Source organism: Brachypodium distachyon, chromosome 3 (assembly GCF_000005505.3).
Source record: "Brachypodium distachyon strain Bd21 chromosome 3, Brachypodium_distachyon_v3.0, whole genome shotgun sequence".
Classification (NCBI taxonomy): domain Eukaryota; kingdom Viridiplantae; phylum Streptophyta; class Magnoliopsida; order Poales; family Poaceae; genus Brachypodium; species Brachypodium distachyon.
Window position 1 is genome coordinate 16620349 of NC_016133.3, and position 18224 is coordinate 16638572.

The 18224-nt window shown below is 47.3% G+C and overlaps 3 protein-coding genes across 5 annotated transcripts; 2 read left to right on the top strand and 1 right to left on the bottom strand.

The window, feature by feature from the left end:
* Positions 1–1556: 1556 nt before the first annotated feature.
* LOC100840945 (serine/threonine-protein kinase STY13) lies at positions 1557–10079 on the top strand. 2 transcript variants are annotated; one of them, XM_003573518.2, is made up of 3 exons: positions 1557–1784; positions 2236–3234; positions 9335–10079. In XM_003573518.2, the coding sequence occupies exons 2-3, from the start codon at positions 2321–2323 to the stop codon at positions 9672–9674; spliced, it is 1254 nt and encodes a 417-aa protein (XP_003573566.1). In that variant the 5' UTR covers positions 1557–1784; positions 2236–2320; the 3' UTR covers positions 9675–10079. The 2 variants fall into 2 exon arrangements, with proteins under 2 accessions (XP_003573566.1, XP_010234474.1); XM_010236172.3 differs by lacking the exon at positions 1557–1784 and adding an exon at positions 1848–1952.
* On the top strand, positions 9886–14294 carry LOC104583572 (L-gulonolactone oxidase 2). Of its 2 annotated transcripts, none has more exons than XM_024461127.1 (3): positions 9886–10027; positions 10160–10215; positions 12190–14294. In XM_024461127.1, the coding sequence occupies exon 3, from the start codon at positions 12247–12249 to the stop codon at positions 13996–13998; it is 1752 nt and encodes a 583-aa protein (XP_024316895.1). In that variant the 5' UTR covers positions 9886–10027; positions 10160–10215; positions 12190–12246; the 3' UTR covers positions 13999–14294. The 2 variants fall into 2 exon arrangements, with proteins under 2 accessions (XP_024316895.1, XP_010234473.1); XM_010236171.3 differs by having other exon boundaries at positions 9891–10027; positions 10166–10215.
* A 2006-nt stretch (positions 14295–16300) lies between these two features.
* LOC100833703 (L-gulonolactone oxidase 2) lies at positions 16301–18224 on the bottom strand. Its single transcript, XM_003571495.3, has one exon. The coding sequence runs from the start codon at positions 18206–18208 to the stop codon at positions 16451–16453; it is 1758 nt and encodes a 585-aa protein (XP_003571543.2). The 5' UTR covers positions 18209–18224; the 3' UTR covers positions 16301–16450.

The window sequence follows — 18224 nt, forward strand, 5'->3', positions numbered from 1 at the left end:
CGAATTGCAGCATGATCTCAAGTATGGGAAACAGTGACACATACGGTGCAGAGGCGGAACCGCTCGTGTTCCCGTTGCCAGTCATGTTGATGTCGAGGATGTCGTCGACCTCCGCGAAGAAGTCATCGTCGAAGTCCGGTGCGTTCGCGGTGAAGAGGAAGAAGCCAGTAGTCGCGCGTAGCGCTCCCCAAAAACCTTATCGCCCTTCTCCCGTACAGGACTCAAAGAGGCAGGGTTCTGGAGGCCTACTGTCCCGACATGCGGTGCACGCCACGAGACAGGATGGGGAAGAACGGAGGTAGCGCAATGCTCTGGAAGGAGAGGAGGCAGGTGCTATTTCTGCGCCCTCTGTGGAGAGGAGCGACCTCTCTTATATAGGCACAGCAGGCAGACGAACAGGCAACAGAGGGAGGCGAAAACGAAGAGGCAGCAGCCGGAGCGATGCAATAGAAACCCACTGACAATTCGTTTCAGCCCGGCTGCAATAAAAACCCACCGACAAATTTGTTTCAGCTTTTGTGCAATCGTTTAGATTAATCCACTCACGCGTGGCAAAAAAATAGAGAAGCTCTCGGCTCGAGGCATTCCCGCAACCCGCGTGGCGAGGCGTGGCGAGCGGTGGAGGAGGAGCGCGTAGAAGCTCTCTTCTTCTCATGCTCATATAACAGGTGGAAGAGCCCCCCTTATAAGGTGGTGCAAACTCTCTTCAACTAGCAATGTGGGACTAAACTTTTGTCCCACCTCTTGCTAGGCATGAATGGGTCAGCATGGGCCTTTGGGATTTTTTCAGGAATTTATTAGACTATAAATTAAATAGTGTCTGGGCCACATAAATTCCAACACATTTCATAAAAGTTGGTGTATTTTATTTCGTTAAGACAAGGTTTTGACCAAAAATTACACTATTAATATGTAACATATATGACACAAAATCATGATTATTAAAAAGAACTTTTAAAGACGAATCTATTAATATAAATTTCATGAATGTAAAAACACATATTAATAAAGTTATCATGGGTCAAAGCCTTGTCTTAACAAAACAAAATACGCCAACCTTTATGAAATGGAGAAAGTATAACACACTTGAGGACAAACTGAAGATATTTCAGAGCGTAGTACATTCTAGCAACTAATTTTTTTGTTGCATTGAATAAGTATATAGCTTTATTTGTAAGCGTGCACATAAATGATAAATGTGCAGCGGCAGAGGCAGAATTTCATTAAGACCCAGCTATTACTTCAAATCACTAAAATTTCACTAATTTCACATTCATTAAGACCCAGCTATTACTTCAACTCACTAAAATTTCACTAATTTCTTTGTGACCCAGGCTGCCTCTGTACGTGTGTCATGTGTGGAGAGCCTGTAGTACATAAAAATGTTGCCGGTGCACCGTCGGTTTGGACGTGAGTCCATGGAAAACCGAATACCAATTTACAGAAAAGTCCTTCACCAGGGCACGAATCACCAAACGCTCCCACTCCTGCAACGCCTGCCGCCCACGCGAGTCTCGCCTTAAATTAAACTCAGTACGGAGTAAATAAAACACCCGCACTTATTACTCCACTCTCTCTCCCTCTCTCTCTCTCTTCTCCTTTTCATCTTTTCCCCTTCTCCTCTTCTTCGTCCCCAGTCCTCGCCTAGTCGCCTCCCCACAACCGCCGGCTCCGCGTCCCCCCCCCGCAGCCGCCTCCCTCCGCCGCGGCTCCGCGCGCGCGCCGATCGACCCCCGGATCGACGGAACCCGCGCGGCGGCGAGGCTCCAACTGGACGCAGCAAGGTGTGCTTCTTTTCCGGTCCCGAAAGGCGGGCGGTCTTGGGGGGGGGGGGGGGGGGGGGGGTAGGGTTTGGCTCTCTGCTTCGTGTTTCCGCGGGAGCTGTGGAGGGGGCGCGGGGCCTGATTTCGTCCTGGATGTTGTTTTGGGCGCGAGGGGTTCCGTCGAATTAGGTTGTTGTTGACGGTCTCGCGGCTCGATTTGGTTCATGCAAGGGCGTGGTGTTTGTCTGTTTGGAGTGAAGGCTCACGGTGTTAGGATTATTTTTGGGGTGTTGTTTCATGGATTAGGGGACCCTCGTCGTGGATTTCGTGGGTTTTGTTGCTGCAGAGTGTCCATTTTTGGGTTGATTTTGTGCTGGCGGTTGTGGCAATTGTAGCGCTTGTGTAGGATAAAGGCAAGAGCTTTTATAGCTTATTGGAGTTTCTAATCTCTGTTGGCTTCTCTCTGCTGCAGGTAATCGCCTTTCGGGGAAACTGTGTGAGGGAGCACGGGAAGAGAGTGAAGAGGCTGCGGAAACTGAGGGTTTGGTTATCCGAAGATGATGGACGGCGCCAAATTCCCTGGGATCATTGGCGCCGTGGGTGGTGGCCATGACGGGGGCGTCAACTTCTGTGACATGGCCTACTACCAGAAGCTGGGGGAGGGCTCCACCATGTCCATTGATAGCATGAACAGCATGCAGACCAGCATGCATGGTGGTTCCATAATGTCGGTGGACAACAGCAGCGTTGGTTCTACCGACTCCCGAACTGGGATGCTTAACCATCCTGGTCTCAGGGGGCCTGTTGCTGTGGCCAGCTACTCGGTTGGGAACAGCATTTTCCGTCCTGGGCGTGTGTCGCATGCCTTGAGTGATGACGCACTGGCACAGGCTTTGATGGACACTAGATTCCCGACCGAGACGCTCAAGGATTATGAGGAGTGGACCATTGATTTGGGGAAGCTCCACATGGGGATGCCCTTTGCACAAGGTGCCTTTGGGAAACTCTACAGGGGAACCTACAACGGAATGGATGTTGCCATTAAGCTTTTGGAGAGGCCGGAGGCTGCCCCTGTGCAAGCTCAGCTGTTGGAGCAGCAATTTGTGCAAGAAGTTATGATGCTTGCAACATTAAGGCATCCAAATATAGTCAAGTTCATTGGCGCGTGCAGGAAGCCAATGGTCTGGTGTATTGTCACAGAGTATGCAAAGGGTGGATCTGTTCGGAATTTCTTGACCAGGAGGCAGAACAGATCTGTTCCACTGAAGCTGGCAGTGAAGCAGGCACTAGATGTTGCACGTGGCATGGCATATGTTCATGGCCTTGGGTTCATCCACAGAGATCTGAAGTCAGACAACCTCTTGATTTCTGGTGATAAATCTATCAAGATTGCAGACTTCGGAGTTGCTAGGATTGAAGTAAAGACCGAGGGGATGACACCTGAAACGGGAACATACCGTTGGATGGCTCCGTAAGTTCAACATATATGTTCGTTATCTTACTTATTTAATTAGTTATACTGCTACTCTAAGTAAGACAGTTATGCTTCATTTCCTTGCATTGCAATCGCTCGGGACCATGAATCCGTAAGAAGAAAAAAATGAAACTATATATTTGAAAACTCTATTCTGGTTTAAGTGGCACGTATGTTTGATATCAGGACATCTGCAGTTGCTGTTTCTTTCTTTATGACATTGGTAGCTGCACAGCCGCATGCATATGTTCTAGTTACGTGCTGTGTAAATGTGTTAGTCGTAATCTCTTACCTTATATAATACTATCCTTCTTTTTTGCCGTTTTATCCTAGTAACCTAGTCTGTGACACTTGGATTTTTATTTCATTGTGCTACTTGTTTCTATAAATATTTTTTGATTTAGCATTCTCTGACAGTGACATGCATGGAATACTTAGTTGCGCTAAAGCATGCGATGATATGCATGTGAAATTTTCTAATGATGCCGTCCAGAATTTTCATTTTACCATTGAACATTTTTGTCTTGTTCTCTCCATCAGAAGCTGACCTGGCAGGTCAATTATTTTTGCATGTAATATAAGAACTCTTCTACTGGAGATGTTATGGTGAATTCTTTGTGGGTTTAGCAATAGCCAATACTGCTTCTTATTTGAGCATATTCCAAGAGGATACTAATCCAGGAATTCATATATTTTACTTGTCTTTGCTTTAAATGTGCCCTGGGTGCTAGTGTGTAACAAGTATTGTTATATAAGGTGTTTGATTGCACCTGTTTCCTTTTGGAAGCATGCATGCAGTAATTCGTCACTTTTTACCCCAAGTGGTACCTAAAGTGTAACCATCTTAATAGTATTTAGACTTTAGCTCCAACTCGCGTGTGTCTGTTTATTGAAGATATGTTAGCTGCTAGTACATCCCAGCCTGTAATATTTGGTTGGACCTCCAGGATATTTGAAGTTGCTTTTTTTTATTATTACTTTGAGATCAGTGGGAGTATGGTACTATTTAGGCCATTCTTTGTATTTCTAAAAAAATGTCGTCTTTCCTGCTTTGACCTATCTTTCTCTTTTTGGCTTTTGATATATAAGGCCATTGTGATAAGCCACTTATAGGAGAGGGGAATGACTGTTACAGGATAACTTCATTAATACCTATCTGAATTTGGTTCATTTTCTGTGCAGTAGGCACACCAATTAACTTTAATAGATATGTAAAACTTATCTTCTCTTGCCTGCCTCAAATTATTGATCTGTTGTTTATTGACAAGCTATAGTTACTTCAATTATTTATGTAATGTAATTCTTGCTGCAAATTCCCCATCTGTGAGTTTTCGCAGGAGTAGATATCCATTTCTGGAAGTCAATAAATGCTAATTGAGGTCTTGTATAAAAGAGTAATTGGAATTTCTGTCTTAGGCTTCTTTTGTCCATTTATGGAAGTCAATAAATGCTAATTGCAGATCTTGTATAAAAGAGTAATTGGAATTTGTGTCTTAGGCTTCATTTGTCCATTTCTTTAAGTCAAGTCAATAAATGTGTGATCAATTCACTTAACTATCTGTGGGCCATGCGGGGCGTCAGGGCGTGGGAGGCAAGCCGCTGCCTCCCGGCTCCCGCTGCCACCGTTCAGCCACAGAGCAGCGGCCTGACCTCCTGAGCCGCCGCTCTCTCCACCAACCGCCAGGGCCAAGGTCTGACCTCCAGCCAGCCTCCTCCTTCTCCCAGCCCTCCCTCTCCCTGGCTGGCTCCCTCTCCCTAAGACCTGTAATCCCGTCGTAAGGCCTAATCCCTGGCTGGCATCGGCACCGCCAGCTCCAGACAGAGAAAAGAAGAAGACAGGGAGTAGGCGATGCGTCTGGTGGAGTCTGGAGCTAGAGGTCAGTGCGGAGACTAGGTCGAGCAGCGATCCAGGCCGGCCCAAGATGCAAATCAGGCCCAACTCTGAAAATACCTGTCATCTTTATAGTTTTTCTTTCTTAATCACTGAACTAATACCTGTATTTGCGTTTTTGCCGGAAATCAAGGTAGGGCGGGCGCCCTACCGAGAGCTCCGCCCATGTATCTAGTCTTGGGTGCAATTGTCCACCAGTTATTAAGCCAATATAAGTGTTCATCTCAGGCTAGAGGCTACATAGAGCTTGTGGCAATATAATTATACAAATACAATATAATATAACTAATACAATTATACAAATACAATATAACTCAACTACTAATACTAGTATACTACTCCCTCCGTCCCATATTAAGTGACGTGATATTGCATGTATTTAGACACTTTTTGGATATAGATACATCCATATTTTGGTAAATTTGAGTCACTTAATATGGGACGGAGGGAGTACAACATATTGCTCAGCAGAGTTGCTGGCTTGCTACAAACGGCTTAGGTGCAGAGCCAGGGGGAGGGGCAGAGCAGGCAGAGGAGCAGGGCCGCCGGACGACGAGAGCGGCAGCAACAGGTTTTGTGTCGTGGCCACCAGCAGCAGCAATGGATGCGGCCTGGCGAGAGGTCGCTTGTTGTGGACCCTGAAGAGGCCGTGCGGAGAGATAGGGTTCCACGAACAGAGCACAGACAGAGCCTTATGCTCCCAGTGAAACCTGATAAGTGGGCCTTTTCACTAGTCGTTCGTCAACAACCCTGACTAGTCAATATTTGTCAATGACTAGTCAGTTGAGCAGTCGATTCGCGAATCGAGTTGAGGTGCTGACTCGCCATCCAAGTATCAACCTCAAGACTTTGTGTGAGGTGGCAATGGAGCGTATACGAATGGATATCAGCTAAAGTGCTAAACCATATCCTATAGCATATTTCATATTGCAGAAAATGTCTGGTTACGAATACAAAATGAATATTAATGGTTACGAATATGGAACGGGTAGCAGAGTGGACATGGTTTGGAACAAATGTGGAGCGGACAAGGTTTGGTAATAGAAATATTTGGTCAGATATAGCGTAAAAAACAGAGACACTTTTATAGTACACGGTAGACAATTATCACTCAACACTTGGCACTAGAGATAATAGCTCCTTATTCCCATAAGCACACACAGATGCACACACACTCGGATAGCCACTGGACAGTGGTTGGATGTTACCTACCTCTACTGGATAATATCGAATATGGACGAATACCACTGAAACTGTATTCGTATCTGTTTTCACAACCTGCGGATATCCAGAAATCTTGTCCGAATTAATATCCGGGTTCCTTCGGGCGGATGGTCGGTCGGAAACTATCTATACCAATTCCACCAAGTAAAGACTAGTCGTGTGACTAGCCGAGCCGTAGATCCATGAATCGAGTCGGGGTGCTGAGTCGGCATCCAAGTGGTGACCTCAAGACTGGCCGTGTGACTAGTCTCGAGCAACCCTTGGTCATTGTCGTGCCGCAGCCCATGATGGTCACACTACTACTTTAGTGTGCTTGTGATCTAATTGGCGTGTAATCGCAAGCTTGCTTCCGAAGCCATGAGGAATCCCATTGCTTTGAAATCGATGAAGTTCGTGTGACTTCAACAAGCACCCTCGTGCTAGGGACATCACCTATATAACTGACCTCCTAGCGTTCTCATTAGGTAAAAAAGGAATATTTCTGTCAGCACTCCTAGCCATACTTGAATGTCAATTGGCATCAGCAATTCTAGCTATACTTGGCAAGACTTGTTACTGTGTACAGTAACAACTTGGGGAGCAATAATCCTTCCACGAGCAAGGAAAACCTTGGGGAGGTAGCATGACTCTCCTAGGTAGAAAACTTTGGAACAACATAGGAGAAAACGTCATGCAATACATTCCTATACCAGCCACCATCATCAATGGGCTTAGGTGGAAAAGGAAAACTTTCGGTGTGGATAAACTCGAGGGGGCCAAAGGATGTATTGAGAGCCTTGGTGCTTTGAGCTATTAATCACAATTGAGCTTGGCATCACCCCAAAAGAAGATGTACGGCTTAGATGCAGCCTAATATTAGCATCTCTAGTAGACCTATGGGCCAAGCTAGGACAACTGATTTAGGCCCAAAATGAAAAGTTTTTTTTCTACCATAACCTGAGGCTAGCCTACGGCCTTTGTGTCAGGCGACATGCAAATTATATTCATGCTTCATTCAAAACACTCGGCAAACCACAATCATGAATTGCTCCATTGCCAGAGTCAACCCGTATCAACTACACCCGTGGCAAATAGTCCCCAAGCTGTTTTTGGAGGTGGTTTTGCTACTGTGGTGGTGATATGGTGATGATGACTCACTATGTGACGGTTTTAGATGATTAAGTGGTAATTAGGCTTGTATACATCCATGATGCAGAGGCAGGGTTAATAAAGCTTCCATTTTCTTAAAAAAAGTGGTGTTTTAATTAGTTTCATAGTTTAGGGGTTTACATAAAATACCAACCCTAGCAAAATGTGCTTTCTCGTACCAAAGCCCAGTTATTGGTGAAATTCATATCCTGCATAATTTCAATATTTCATCTCACTGGGTTTACATGGGGGCTAAAATGGGGTCTGTCATCATTTTCTAAAAGAAATTAGATCCTTATTTGGTTCTTTGTGCACAGTAGCAGTTTGCTTACTGGACATTACTTTACCAGAGCAGCTAGTGATGCAAGAGCATACTGGACTCTGCTCTTGTTTGTTTTGATAACCTAGCTAGATGTAATTTAGTTAGGTCAGTTGTCAAGCCAGGGAGCAGGCTTATGGTTTAGCTTGTATCGTACTGGAGCCAAGTTTAAGTCAATCTTTGCTCTTGAGGTATTTGTACGTAGTTTAGACTTGACATTGAGAAATTATATTAATGGCGAAACTGATAAAACCATTGAAAATTATCCATAAACTACCAGAAAGAATTATTAATTGGCACTTCCATATAGTGCTAATGATAAAATTCTCCTAAATTTGAGAAGTTATATTAATGGCCAAATTGATAAAACCATTGAAAATTATCCATAAACTACTAGAAAAGATTATTAGTTAGTATTTCCATAGTGATAATGATAAACTTTTTCTAAAAGAAAGTTCTAGGTCTTTGTTGAGTTTCCATTTATTGAACCACGTAATATTTGGGATTTCTGTGTGCATAACTGGAATGATAGAAACATAGAGACTAGAGTTACATTCTTATTTCATATGAGCATAAATGGCAAGATTTCATTTAATGAAGACAACCCACTGTCCAGCCTTGGCTCAACTCAGCTTGTTTGTAAGCCAAGGCCAAGTTGTAGAAGTGCTCAAGCTTGTTTGTTAAGCCAATTCTGCGTAGTTGGCAAGCCTTTAGCTTTTCTTTTCAGCTCTAAGCATATCAAAGTGGGTATGCTGATATGACTGCGAACTCCAGTTGCAACATGACCATACATACAGGCTCAACCATAATACACACACATGTATGTAAAATTAGGTATTTTGCATACATTTTGCCATCATTATCTAATTATGCTACTAAGAGGAGTTATGGGAAGACGAGAAAATAATGCATGCAACAAAACATTATTTAACTAAAGTTGTATGCACCAAAGCCATGTTGAAAACATTGGAGCAATTGCTCTACATAATCTGACTAAGTTATTTGATCCACTACCTGAGTATTCCTGAAATTGTATAAAACTGAACATAGAGCGTTTACAAATGAACATAGGCACGCCACCTTTTGGGCCCTTCGTACTAAAATCATTGTTGTATGTAGTTTAAAATTTAATTTTTGGTACTTCTAAGCTTGTTCTTAGGTAGCATTTTTTTCAACTTTACTATTGCAGCACTAATCTGATCTCAAGGAAAAAAATACGTCTTTGTGCTCAACATCCTTGGCGTTAATTTGGTTCATATTTCGGTGATGAAAGTTAGCAAGCTGCGTTCAAGTGAAACTAGGAAACACTTTGAACATATTCTTTTGGTCTTTCTTGATCCATCTGATTGGACCTTCATATTCTCCAGGAAATTTGAAGTTATTATGTATAGCATTGCTGTTCTTTCTGCCTGTCCTCGTTTCTTCAACTATATATCTTCGTGCCTCGGTCATATATGTGTGCAATACTAGATTTGGATACACTGTGTTTTGTTTTGTTCATTCTGATGTGCCAACTTCTTATTTTGAACTTGCAGTGAGATGATCCAGCACAGACCATACAACCAGAAAGTTGACGTGTACAGTTTCGGCATTGTGCTGTGGGAGCTAATTACCGGGACCCTTCCTTTTGCAAAAATGACGGCAGTGCAAGCTGCATTTGCTGTGGTGAACAAGGGCGTCCGCCCAACAATACCCCATGACTGCCTCCCAGCCCTTGGGGAGATCATGACCAGGTGCTGGGATGCAAATCCCGACGTCCGTCCTCCGTTCACCGATGTTGTCAGGATGCTGGAGCATGTGGAGATGGAGGTCCTTACTTCTGTCCGCAGGGCCAGATTCCGGTGTTGCATCTCCCAACCGATGACACTGGACTGAACCAGGCGAAATCCAGAAGAAGAAAGCAACCTGGAGAGAAGTTGAAGTCCTTGTATTTATCATATTAATAGACTTGTGATGCAGCAGAAGCAGAAAGCCCACCCCAGCACACTGTGTGTGCTTGGGCGTAATACGATCTCCCTTTACGTATTTATCTTAGACCATACCCTAGTCTCTATCGTTGTCGTAAAACTGTCAGTTGTACTAGAGACAGCTTTATCCTTAACATCTTGAAAACATCATGCAGGTTTCCTTTTGTTGTAATGACCGGCATACATGTTCCTGCTGCCCTGTCCGTGTGTTATCCATCCTGCAGGAACATGAGCAAGCTTTGATGCTTCATAGTATATATAGTATGTACAATCACCTGGTTTGGTTTTGTCTATGTCAGCATCATTTAACCTAGTTGTATGCAGCACGTCAGTTATGTCTAACGAGTTCACTGTTCTGTCAATGCTTTATTGTTTTGCTCAATTTTTTTTCAGTTGCAGGTCGTTGGAAGAGAAAAAAAAACAGGGGAGCCAGAGAAGGAAAAATCAAGGTGAGTTAGCACATCATTTTACATCCAGCTGCTTTTAGAGTCGTTTGGATGGTGAGGCGCAGACGATTTTCCTATCATGATATTGCGAACTCCGGGGATCTGCGTGCTATAACAACATGAAGTAAGGTTCGTAGTTGTAGATAATTTGATTATACCACAAAAACTAACATATGCACATCCAGCGATGTACATCTAGGATATCTAATTTTTCAGGTTTTTTCTAACACACGGTAGCGTGCCTTTTGAATTTACACCATTCCTTTTTCCTTGCGAGGCAGCACGGTCATTTGACCATGGTCAAACCCATTGGCCTAGTACGGCTTAATAGGATTAATGTGAGCAATTTTACATACGCACGGGGGTTTTGAGCAAAATAGCAAACCTGAGTAAACAGCCCACGTGTCTCTCCTTACTGGCCAGGACCTCTAATGAATCCGCGTCTCAACTTTCAACATTTAGGACTAGTCCACCCTAATTTTCAAGAATTTAAACTAAATTGCTCCTGCGTCTTAAGTATTTGGACTGTCACTGTATTTACCTCTTGATAGAATACTCATATCAACAAGGTAAGCGTGATTGGCTCAGAGCAATTTGAGGATGGGTGAGCGACCGGGAAGTTTCTCTCGGGATTACATGAGTGAGTACAAAAAGTGCTGGAAAGACATGTGTCAGATGGCACGCTGCTATCCATCTGATGTTTTTTATCGTACACATGGAAGAAGAATCGGATGTGGACCTCGCATGAGAAGTTTTCCCCACACCCACCACATGCCCAAGTATACATGGCTCACTGGGTATTGGTCTCATTTACCAGGCCGAAGAACTGCCCCCGCCTCACACACCTCCCCATTAGCCTCTTGCTCAGATCATCCTCTCAGCGGAAATTCCAATTCTATTCGGATTGCACTATCGTCGACGAGGAGCAAGAGAATCGGAATTTTCCTTGAGATGATCCACGGTGCAATGTGACTCGCATGACGCATGGTACCGAGAAAAGCGGCATCACGGGCTCACGTCACCGAGACAACTAGTGGAAGGGGAGGTAAGATCGGGAGAGTCCGAAGGTTGAGGAGAGAGGACAAGGGCCGACGACAAGTATAACATGGGAGGCTATGGTTTAAATTTTAAAACGAGATGGATCGAGTAGAAATAGTTGGGTGGTATGGGAAATTGAGTTGGTGGGGAACTGAGAGGAATTGGTGAGCACGACAAGGATTTAAGAGTTTCTCACTCTATATATGCATGAGACTACATATCCCCCATTATGTCATATGGCTTTGCCGGTTGATGGGTACGGGTAGGACAATCTATCTCACTCCCCCTCCACCCGTCGGTTCATGTTTTTTCGTTTACACACCGTTGGTGACAAATACATACCACCAGGTGACCCTAATAGGTTAAAAACCAATGATACACCGACCGACATTATGACATTATTATGCAACGGAGTATGTCTTTAAACTGACGCTATACGATCTATATAATTTGTTGGCATTAAATGCAAAGATGTACGATAGAAAAAGGTCGATCGGACCAACTATTCACGGAAGAGTCAATTCTCCCATCTATCTTATTTCTCTTACCTTCGGCATCGGTGTAAATTTCAAATAAGATGACATCCAAGATCGATGCCTTTAGCCGCCACCGATCTAATCTATCGGGCTGCTTTCGCAACGCGTGGGACTGGAAGAGCTAACCTCTGTACGACGCTACCGTGAAATTGACTAATACATTTTATTTTTTTGACTAATTCATTATTTTTGTCCCTTGGGTTCCGATAGTCTGCGATTGCAGCCAACCTAGTCTAATTTCATTAAGCCAACCTAGTCAAATTGATAACGATGTTGAGGATACAACAAATATAAGATGATATCCTTTGCACTGATTTAATCTGCTGATCGAGCGTGTATATATATATATATATATTTAACCTTGTTTATTCATGGTAATACTACGGACATCTTCCTATTTAAGGCCCAGCTAGCTGGCGAAGCAAGCAGCACACAAGAAGATATTCCATTAAACTGAAGAATGGGCAGCAACTTCGTCCTCGCGGTTCTCTTCCTGCTCCTGATCCCCATGGCGGGCTGCAGCCCCCCGGCGGAGCCGGTGATTTGCACGCAAGGGACGTCCGATTGCACCGTCACCAACACCTACGGCTCCTTCCCGGACCGCACGCTCTGCCACGCCGCCACCGTCATGTACCCGCGCACCGAGGAGGAGGTCATCGCCGCCGTGGCCGCCGCGGTGTCCGCCAAGCGGAAGCTCAGGGTGGCCACCAAGCACTCCCACGGCATCCCCAAGCTGGCGTGCCCTGGCGGCCACGACGGGGCCATCGTCAGCACGGCGCTGCTCAACCGGACAGTGAGTGTCGACGCCGCGAACCGGCTCATGACGGTGGAGAGCGGCATGCTCCTCCGGGACGTGATCCAGGCAGCTGCCGCGGCGGGGCTGTCCCTGTCGCAGTCGCCCTACTTCTACGGGCTTACCATCGGCGGCATGATGTCGACGGGTGCCCACGGGAGCTCCCTGTGGGGCAAGGGCGGCGCCGTGCACGAGTACATCGTCGGGATGAGGATCGTGACCCCTGCGCTGGAGAGCGAGGGGTTTGCCATTGTTAGAGAGCTCGCGGCTGGTGACCCGGACATGGACGCCGCGAAAGTCTCCATCGGCGTCCTCGGCGTCGTCACCCAGATCACTCTGGCATTGCAGCCATTGTTTAAGCGGTCGGTCACGTTGCTGAAGCGCAACGACTCCGACTTCCCGGAGCAGATTGCCACATGGGGCCGGCTCCATGAGTTCGGCGACATGACGTGGGTGCCAGCGCTGGGCGAGGTGGTCTACCGCGAGGACGACCGGGTGGACGTCTCCACGCCGGGCAACGGCCTCAACGGGCAGCCCCTCTTCCGCTCCACTCCCACGCGCGAGGCCATCGAAGCGAGAGCCTTGGAGGAGCGACTGCAGCAGACCAACGCCACCGACGTCGCTCGGTGCGAGGCGTTGCGGCGGCAAGTAGCTGAGGCCGAGCGGGTGGGCAATGGCTTCACGAACGACGGCATCGCCTTCACGGGGTTCCCCGTGGTGGGGTTCCAACACCGGATCCAAACGTCCGGAGGATGCATCGACAGCCCGGAGGACGGGCTCGCCTCCTCCTGTGTCTGGGACCCACGCATCCGGGGCACCTTCTACTACAACGCCGGCTTTAGCGTCCCGCTCTCCAAAGCGTCGGCTTTCGTCGCCGAGATGCAGCAGCTCAGGGACCTCAACCCGGACGCGTTCTGCGCCGCCGTGGACCCTAGGGTGGGCCTTCTCATCCGGTACGTGAAGGCCTCCTCGGCGTACCTCGGGAAACCCGTGGACTCGGTCGTCTTCGACATCCTCTACTACCGGAGCCGCATCGACGGCACACCGCGCGCGCATGCCGACGTGGTGGACGAGCTGGAGCAGCTGGCGTTTCGCAAGTACAGCGGGCTCCCGCACTGGGGAAAGAACCGGGAATTCGCCTTCGACGGCGCCATCGCCAAGTACCCGAACGTCGGGAAGTTCCTTAAGGTGAAAGGAAGGTATGACCCCGACGGGCTCTTCTCCAGCGAGTGGACGGACAAGGTGCTTGGGATAAGTGGGAACCCAACCACCATCGAGAAGCGTTGCGCCATCGAAGGGCTCTGCGTCTGCTCCGAGGACTGGCATTGCGCCCCCGAGCAGGGATACTTCTGCAGGCCCGGGAAGGTGTATCCGGAGGCCAGAGTTTGTTCGTTCCAACCCACTGGTCACCGGGATTAGGAACGATGACGAGGGCTAAGACACCTCTCCGGCTGGCCATACATTGGTTCTTCTATAAACAAACACTACAACTATCCACATGTGCAATAAGGACATCTCTAATGGATTGTATGTTAGGAGATTGTCCAAGTCATCAACCAACTACACATCATGCAACTAAAATAAATTGTGTCTAAGTGGGGCAATAAGAGGTGAGAGAGTATAAGTTGTGTGTGCAACTAAAGTTTACACTTCCCTTTCGAAATATTGTATTTGTACAAGCAGTCCTTTACATGCAAAGTGATAAATTATCGTTTGGTCTCCTGTGTTATATGAACTGGATGATACCCCGCGTGTTGTGGTAAGACTTTTGGCCTTTTAATCTTTTAGAACATGTTTCGAGAGACGCATGCATTTCTCAAAAAACAAACAAATAAGACATTAATTAAGGATCACATTTAATTTTGAGTTAATTTGATCTATGCCGCTCTCTATTTCACCGGTTGGAGATATGCCATTACAAAAATTTACTTGGAGAAATGCCACTCTAACTTTCTTATACCTCTATCAATGCTATTCTGTCCACTTAAGACCAACAAGTGTTCATAAAATACATGTATTTCAGCGTGTACAGCAGTATTTATCATAATACCCCTATTTACAACGTTCAACAGTACGTTCGAGTCCTCCAGGTGCCATAAAGGTTCAAAAAAATTCAAATTTGGCCAAAATTCAATCTTCTAAGAAAAATCTATAAAACTTGCAGAAAATACAAAACAGTAATATGAGTCCACCGTTGAGGACGGGATATGAGGAACGCGTGGGGAATAAGAGGAATAGAACTGTTTGACTTGGGATGGGAAAAAAACTGTTCGTATAGAGTTATGTCTATATGTATTTAGACAGTATACGTGCTGGTATTGGACAAAATGGCATGAATAGAGGTATAAAAAAGTTAGAGTGGCATTTTTCCAAATCAAGTTTTTGTAATGGCATATTTCCAACCGGTGAAAATTATAATGGCATAGATCCAATTAACTCTTTAATTTTATAAACATGTTAATGCTAGCCGGATATATTTTTATACCAACTTAAAACGACGATTCGACTCAGCAGAAATTAAAGTTTGGTTGGGACTTCAAATGAGGCATTTATTTATCTGTAAGAAAATTTTCAAATTTGTGCAGAACAAAGTATTAAGCACTGGAAGATAAAATAAAGCACACCTAAAACATCACATACATGGTCTCAACATCCCAAGACAGCTTGAATAATACTTTTCTTAAAAGGAAAAAAGAAATATGTAATACACAAAAGATAGAACAAAAAGAGATGGTTATCATTAAGTTGTACCTTGACTAAAGATTTCGAACAGATGCTTTTGTCTTCTTTATTTAAAAAAAACAATGATTAGAAATCAGAGTCAACAAACTATGATAATGTTTTAATTTATTGTACATTGGTCACATGATTCATGCAGCTAGCTAGTTTATGATTTCTTGGCGATATGCAATTAGGACTTTAGGATGACATGAATGAAACATAAGCAATATTTGTTACGTATACCTCAAAAGTACTTGTACTCTGATTGAAAGAAACAGAGGCACACGTGAGTACTGAAATAAGAAATTGATTTAGTGAAAAACCATAGCAGACTTGCGGATACAGGCATCATCTCAAATGATCTCATTTTGATCTACATGGCGCCTGAGAAATTTTTATCTTCACAAATGAAAAATAGGAAAAAAAGCAAATGAAGGATAAATCATGAGTCGATTTCAATCTTACTAAATCAAAATTACAAACCAAATCATGCAGACTGCGTCTGGCGACCGTGCTGTCGACTGCAGTCGCCTCACGGCGGAGCGGAACCTGGACGGCTCACACCTTCTCCTCTCCCGGTCTCCCCCATGCCCCCCGCGCCTTGGGCCAACGCCCTTGCCGCCTTAAGGCCCACTGCAGAAAATGCCACCACGCCGGGGAGAAGAAGAAACGCACTGCTCAAGGCCCATGGAACGGCCCATATCGGCCGGAATGGCCAATATGCACGGGATCAAGAGAGCGCGATGCCGGACGTGATCGAGGGACTGCCTACGATGGGAAAAGAGGTGACGTGGCAGCAGGAGAATTTTCCGGAATTTATAGTCAAACACACGGTCCCATCGATGGTCCAATGGCCCAGAAATCAATTTATGTCTAACTAAAATTCAGGAGACTTAGATATTGCAAAACCATTATTTAAAAACGGGTGCGCAGATTAAAATTTTGTTGTACAATGAACAAGGCTTAAACAACACAATTGCTTTATTATTATTTTTCGAGGAACAACACAATTATTTCACGATGGATTGCAGTAGTTACAAAGACCCACAACATGCAGCCTGTTCACGAAAAAAAAAAATTTGATAGTGTCACATGCAGTACTTGTTTTATTTGTTCATGGAAGAAGCAATGGCCAGGTAGCTTGCCACTCCTAAGCCCGGTGACCAGTTGGTTGGAAGGAGCAAACCCTGGCCTTCTTATACACCTTCCCGGGCCGGCAGAAGTATCCCAGTTCAGGCGCACAGTGCGAGTCCTCGGAGCAGACGCAAAGCCCTTCAATGGCGCAGCCCTTCTCGATGCTGCTCGGGCTCCCACTGATCCCAAGCACCTTGTCCGTCCACTCGCTGGAGAAAAGCCCGTCCGGGTCATACCTTCCCTTCACCTTAAGGAACTTACCGGCATCCGGGTACTTTGCAATGGCTCCATCGAAGGCGAAGTCCCGGTTCTTCCCCCAGTGCGGACGCCCGCCGTACTTGGTTAGCGCCAGCTGCTCCAGCTCGTCCACCACGTCGGCGTGCACGCGCGGCGTGCCGTCGATGCGGCTCCGGTAGTAGACGATGTCGAAGACGACCGAGTCCTCCGGCATGCCGAGGTACGCCGTGGACGCCTTCACGTAGCGGAGGAACACCCCGAGCCGGGGGTCCACGGCGGCGCAGAACGCCGCCGAGTTGAGGTCCCTGAGCTTCTGCATCTCCGCGATGAACGCCGGCGCTTTGGAGAGCGGGACGCTGAAGCCGTCGTTCTCAAAGAAGCTGCCCCGGATGCGTGGGTCCCAGACGCAGGCGGTGGCCAGCCCGTCCTCCGGGCTGTCGATGCACCCGCCGGACGCCTGGATCCGGTGCTGGTACCCCACCACGGGGAACCCCGTGAAGGAGACGCCGTCGTTCGTGAAGCCGTTGCCGAGCCGCTGCACCGCCGCCACTTGCCGCCGCAAGTCCTCGCACCGGGCGGCGTCGGTGGCGTTCGCCTGCTGCAACCGCTCCTCCAAAGCTCTCGCTTTGATGGCCTCGCGTGTGGCAGTGGAGCGGAAGAGGAGCACCTGGTTGAGCCGGCCGTTGCCCGGCGTGGAGACATCTACGCGGTCGTCGTCTCGGTATGCCACCTTGCCCAGAGCCGGCAGCCAGGCGATGTCGCCGAACTCATGGAGCCGGCCCCAGGAGGCGACCTGCTCCGGAAAGTCGGAGTCGTTGCGCGATACAAAGGTCAACGACCGCTTAAACAACGGCTGCAAGGATAGGGTGATCTGGGTGACGACGCCGAGGACGCCAATGGAGACTTTCACCGCATCCAGGTCCGGGTCACCAGCGCAGAGCTCTCTAACCATGGCGAACCCCTTGCTTGCCGGCGCAGGGGTCACGATCCTCATCCCGACGACGTACTCGTGCACGGCGCCACCCTTGCCCCATAGGGAGCTCCCGTGCGCACCAGTGGAGAGGAGGCCGCCGATGGTGACACCATAGAAGTAGGGCGAGTGCGGTAGCGCCAGCCCCGCCGCGGCCGCCGCCTCGGTCAAGTCCCGGAGGAGCATGCCGCTCTCGACCGTCATGAGCCGCTTGGCGGCATCGACACGCACCGTCCGGTTGAGCCGCGCCGTGCTGATGATTGCGCCGTCATGGCCGCCGGGGCAGGCCAGCTTGGGGATGCTGTGCGAGTGCTTGGTGGCCACCTTGAGCTTCTGTTTCGCGGCCACGGCGGCGGCCACGGCGGCGATGACTTCCTCCTCGGTGGACGGGTACGTGACGCTGGCGGCGTGGCAGACCGTGCGGTCCGTGAAGGAGCCGTAGGAGTTGGTGATGATGCAGCCGGAGGTGCCGTGGGTGCACATCACCGGCTCCGGCGGGGGGCTGCTGCCCGCCATGGGGATCAGGAGCAGGAAGAGAGCCGCGAGGACGAAGCTCATGCTTTCCATTGTTCAATTTAATGAA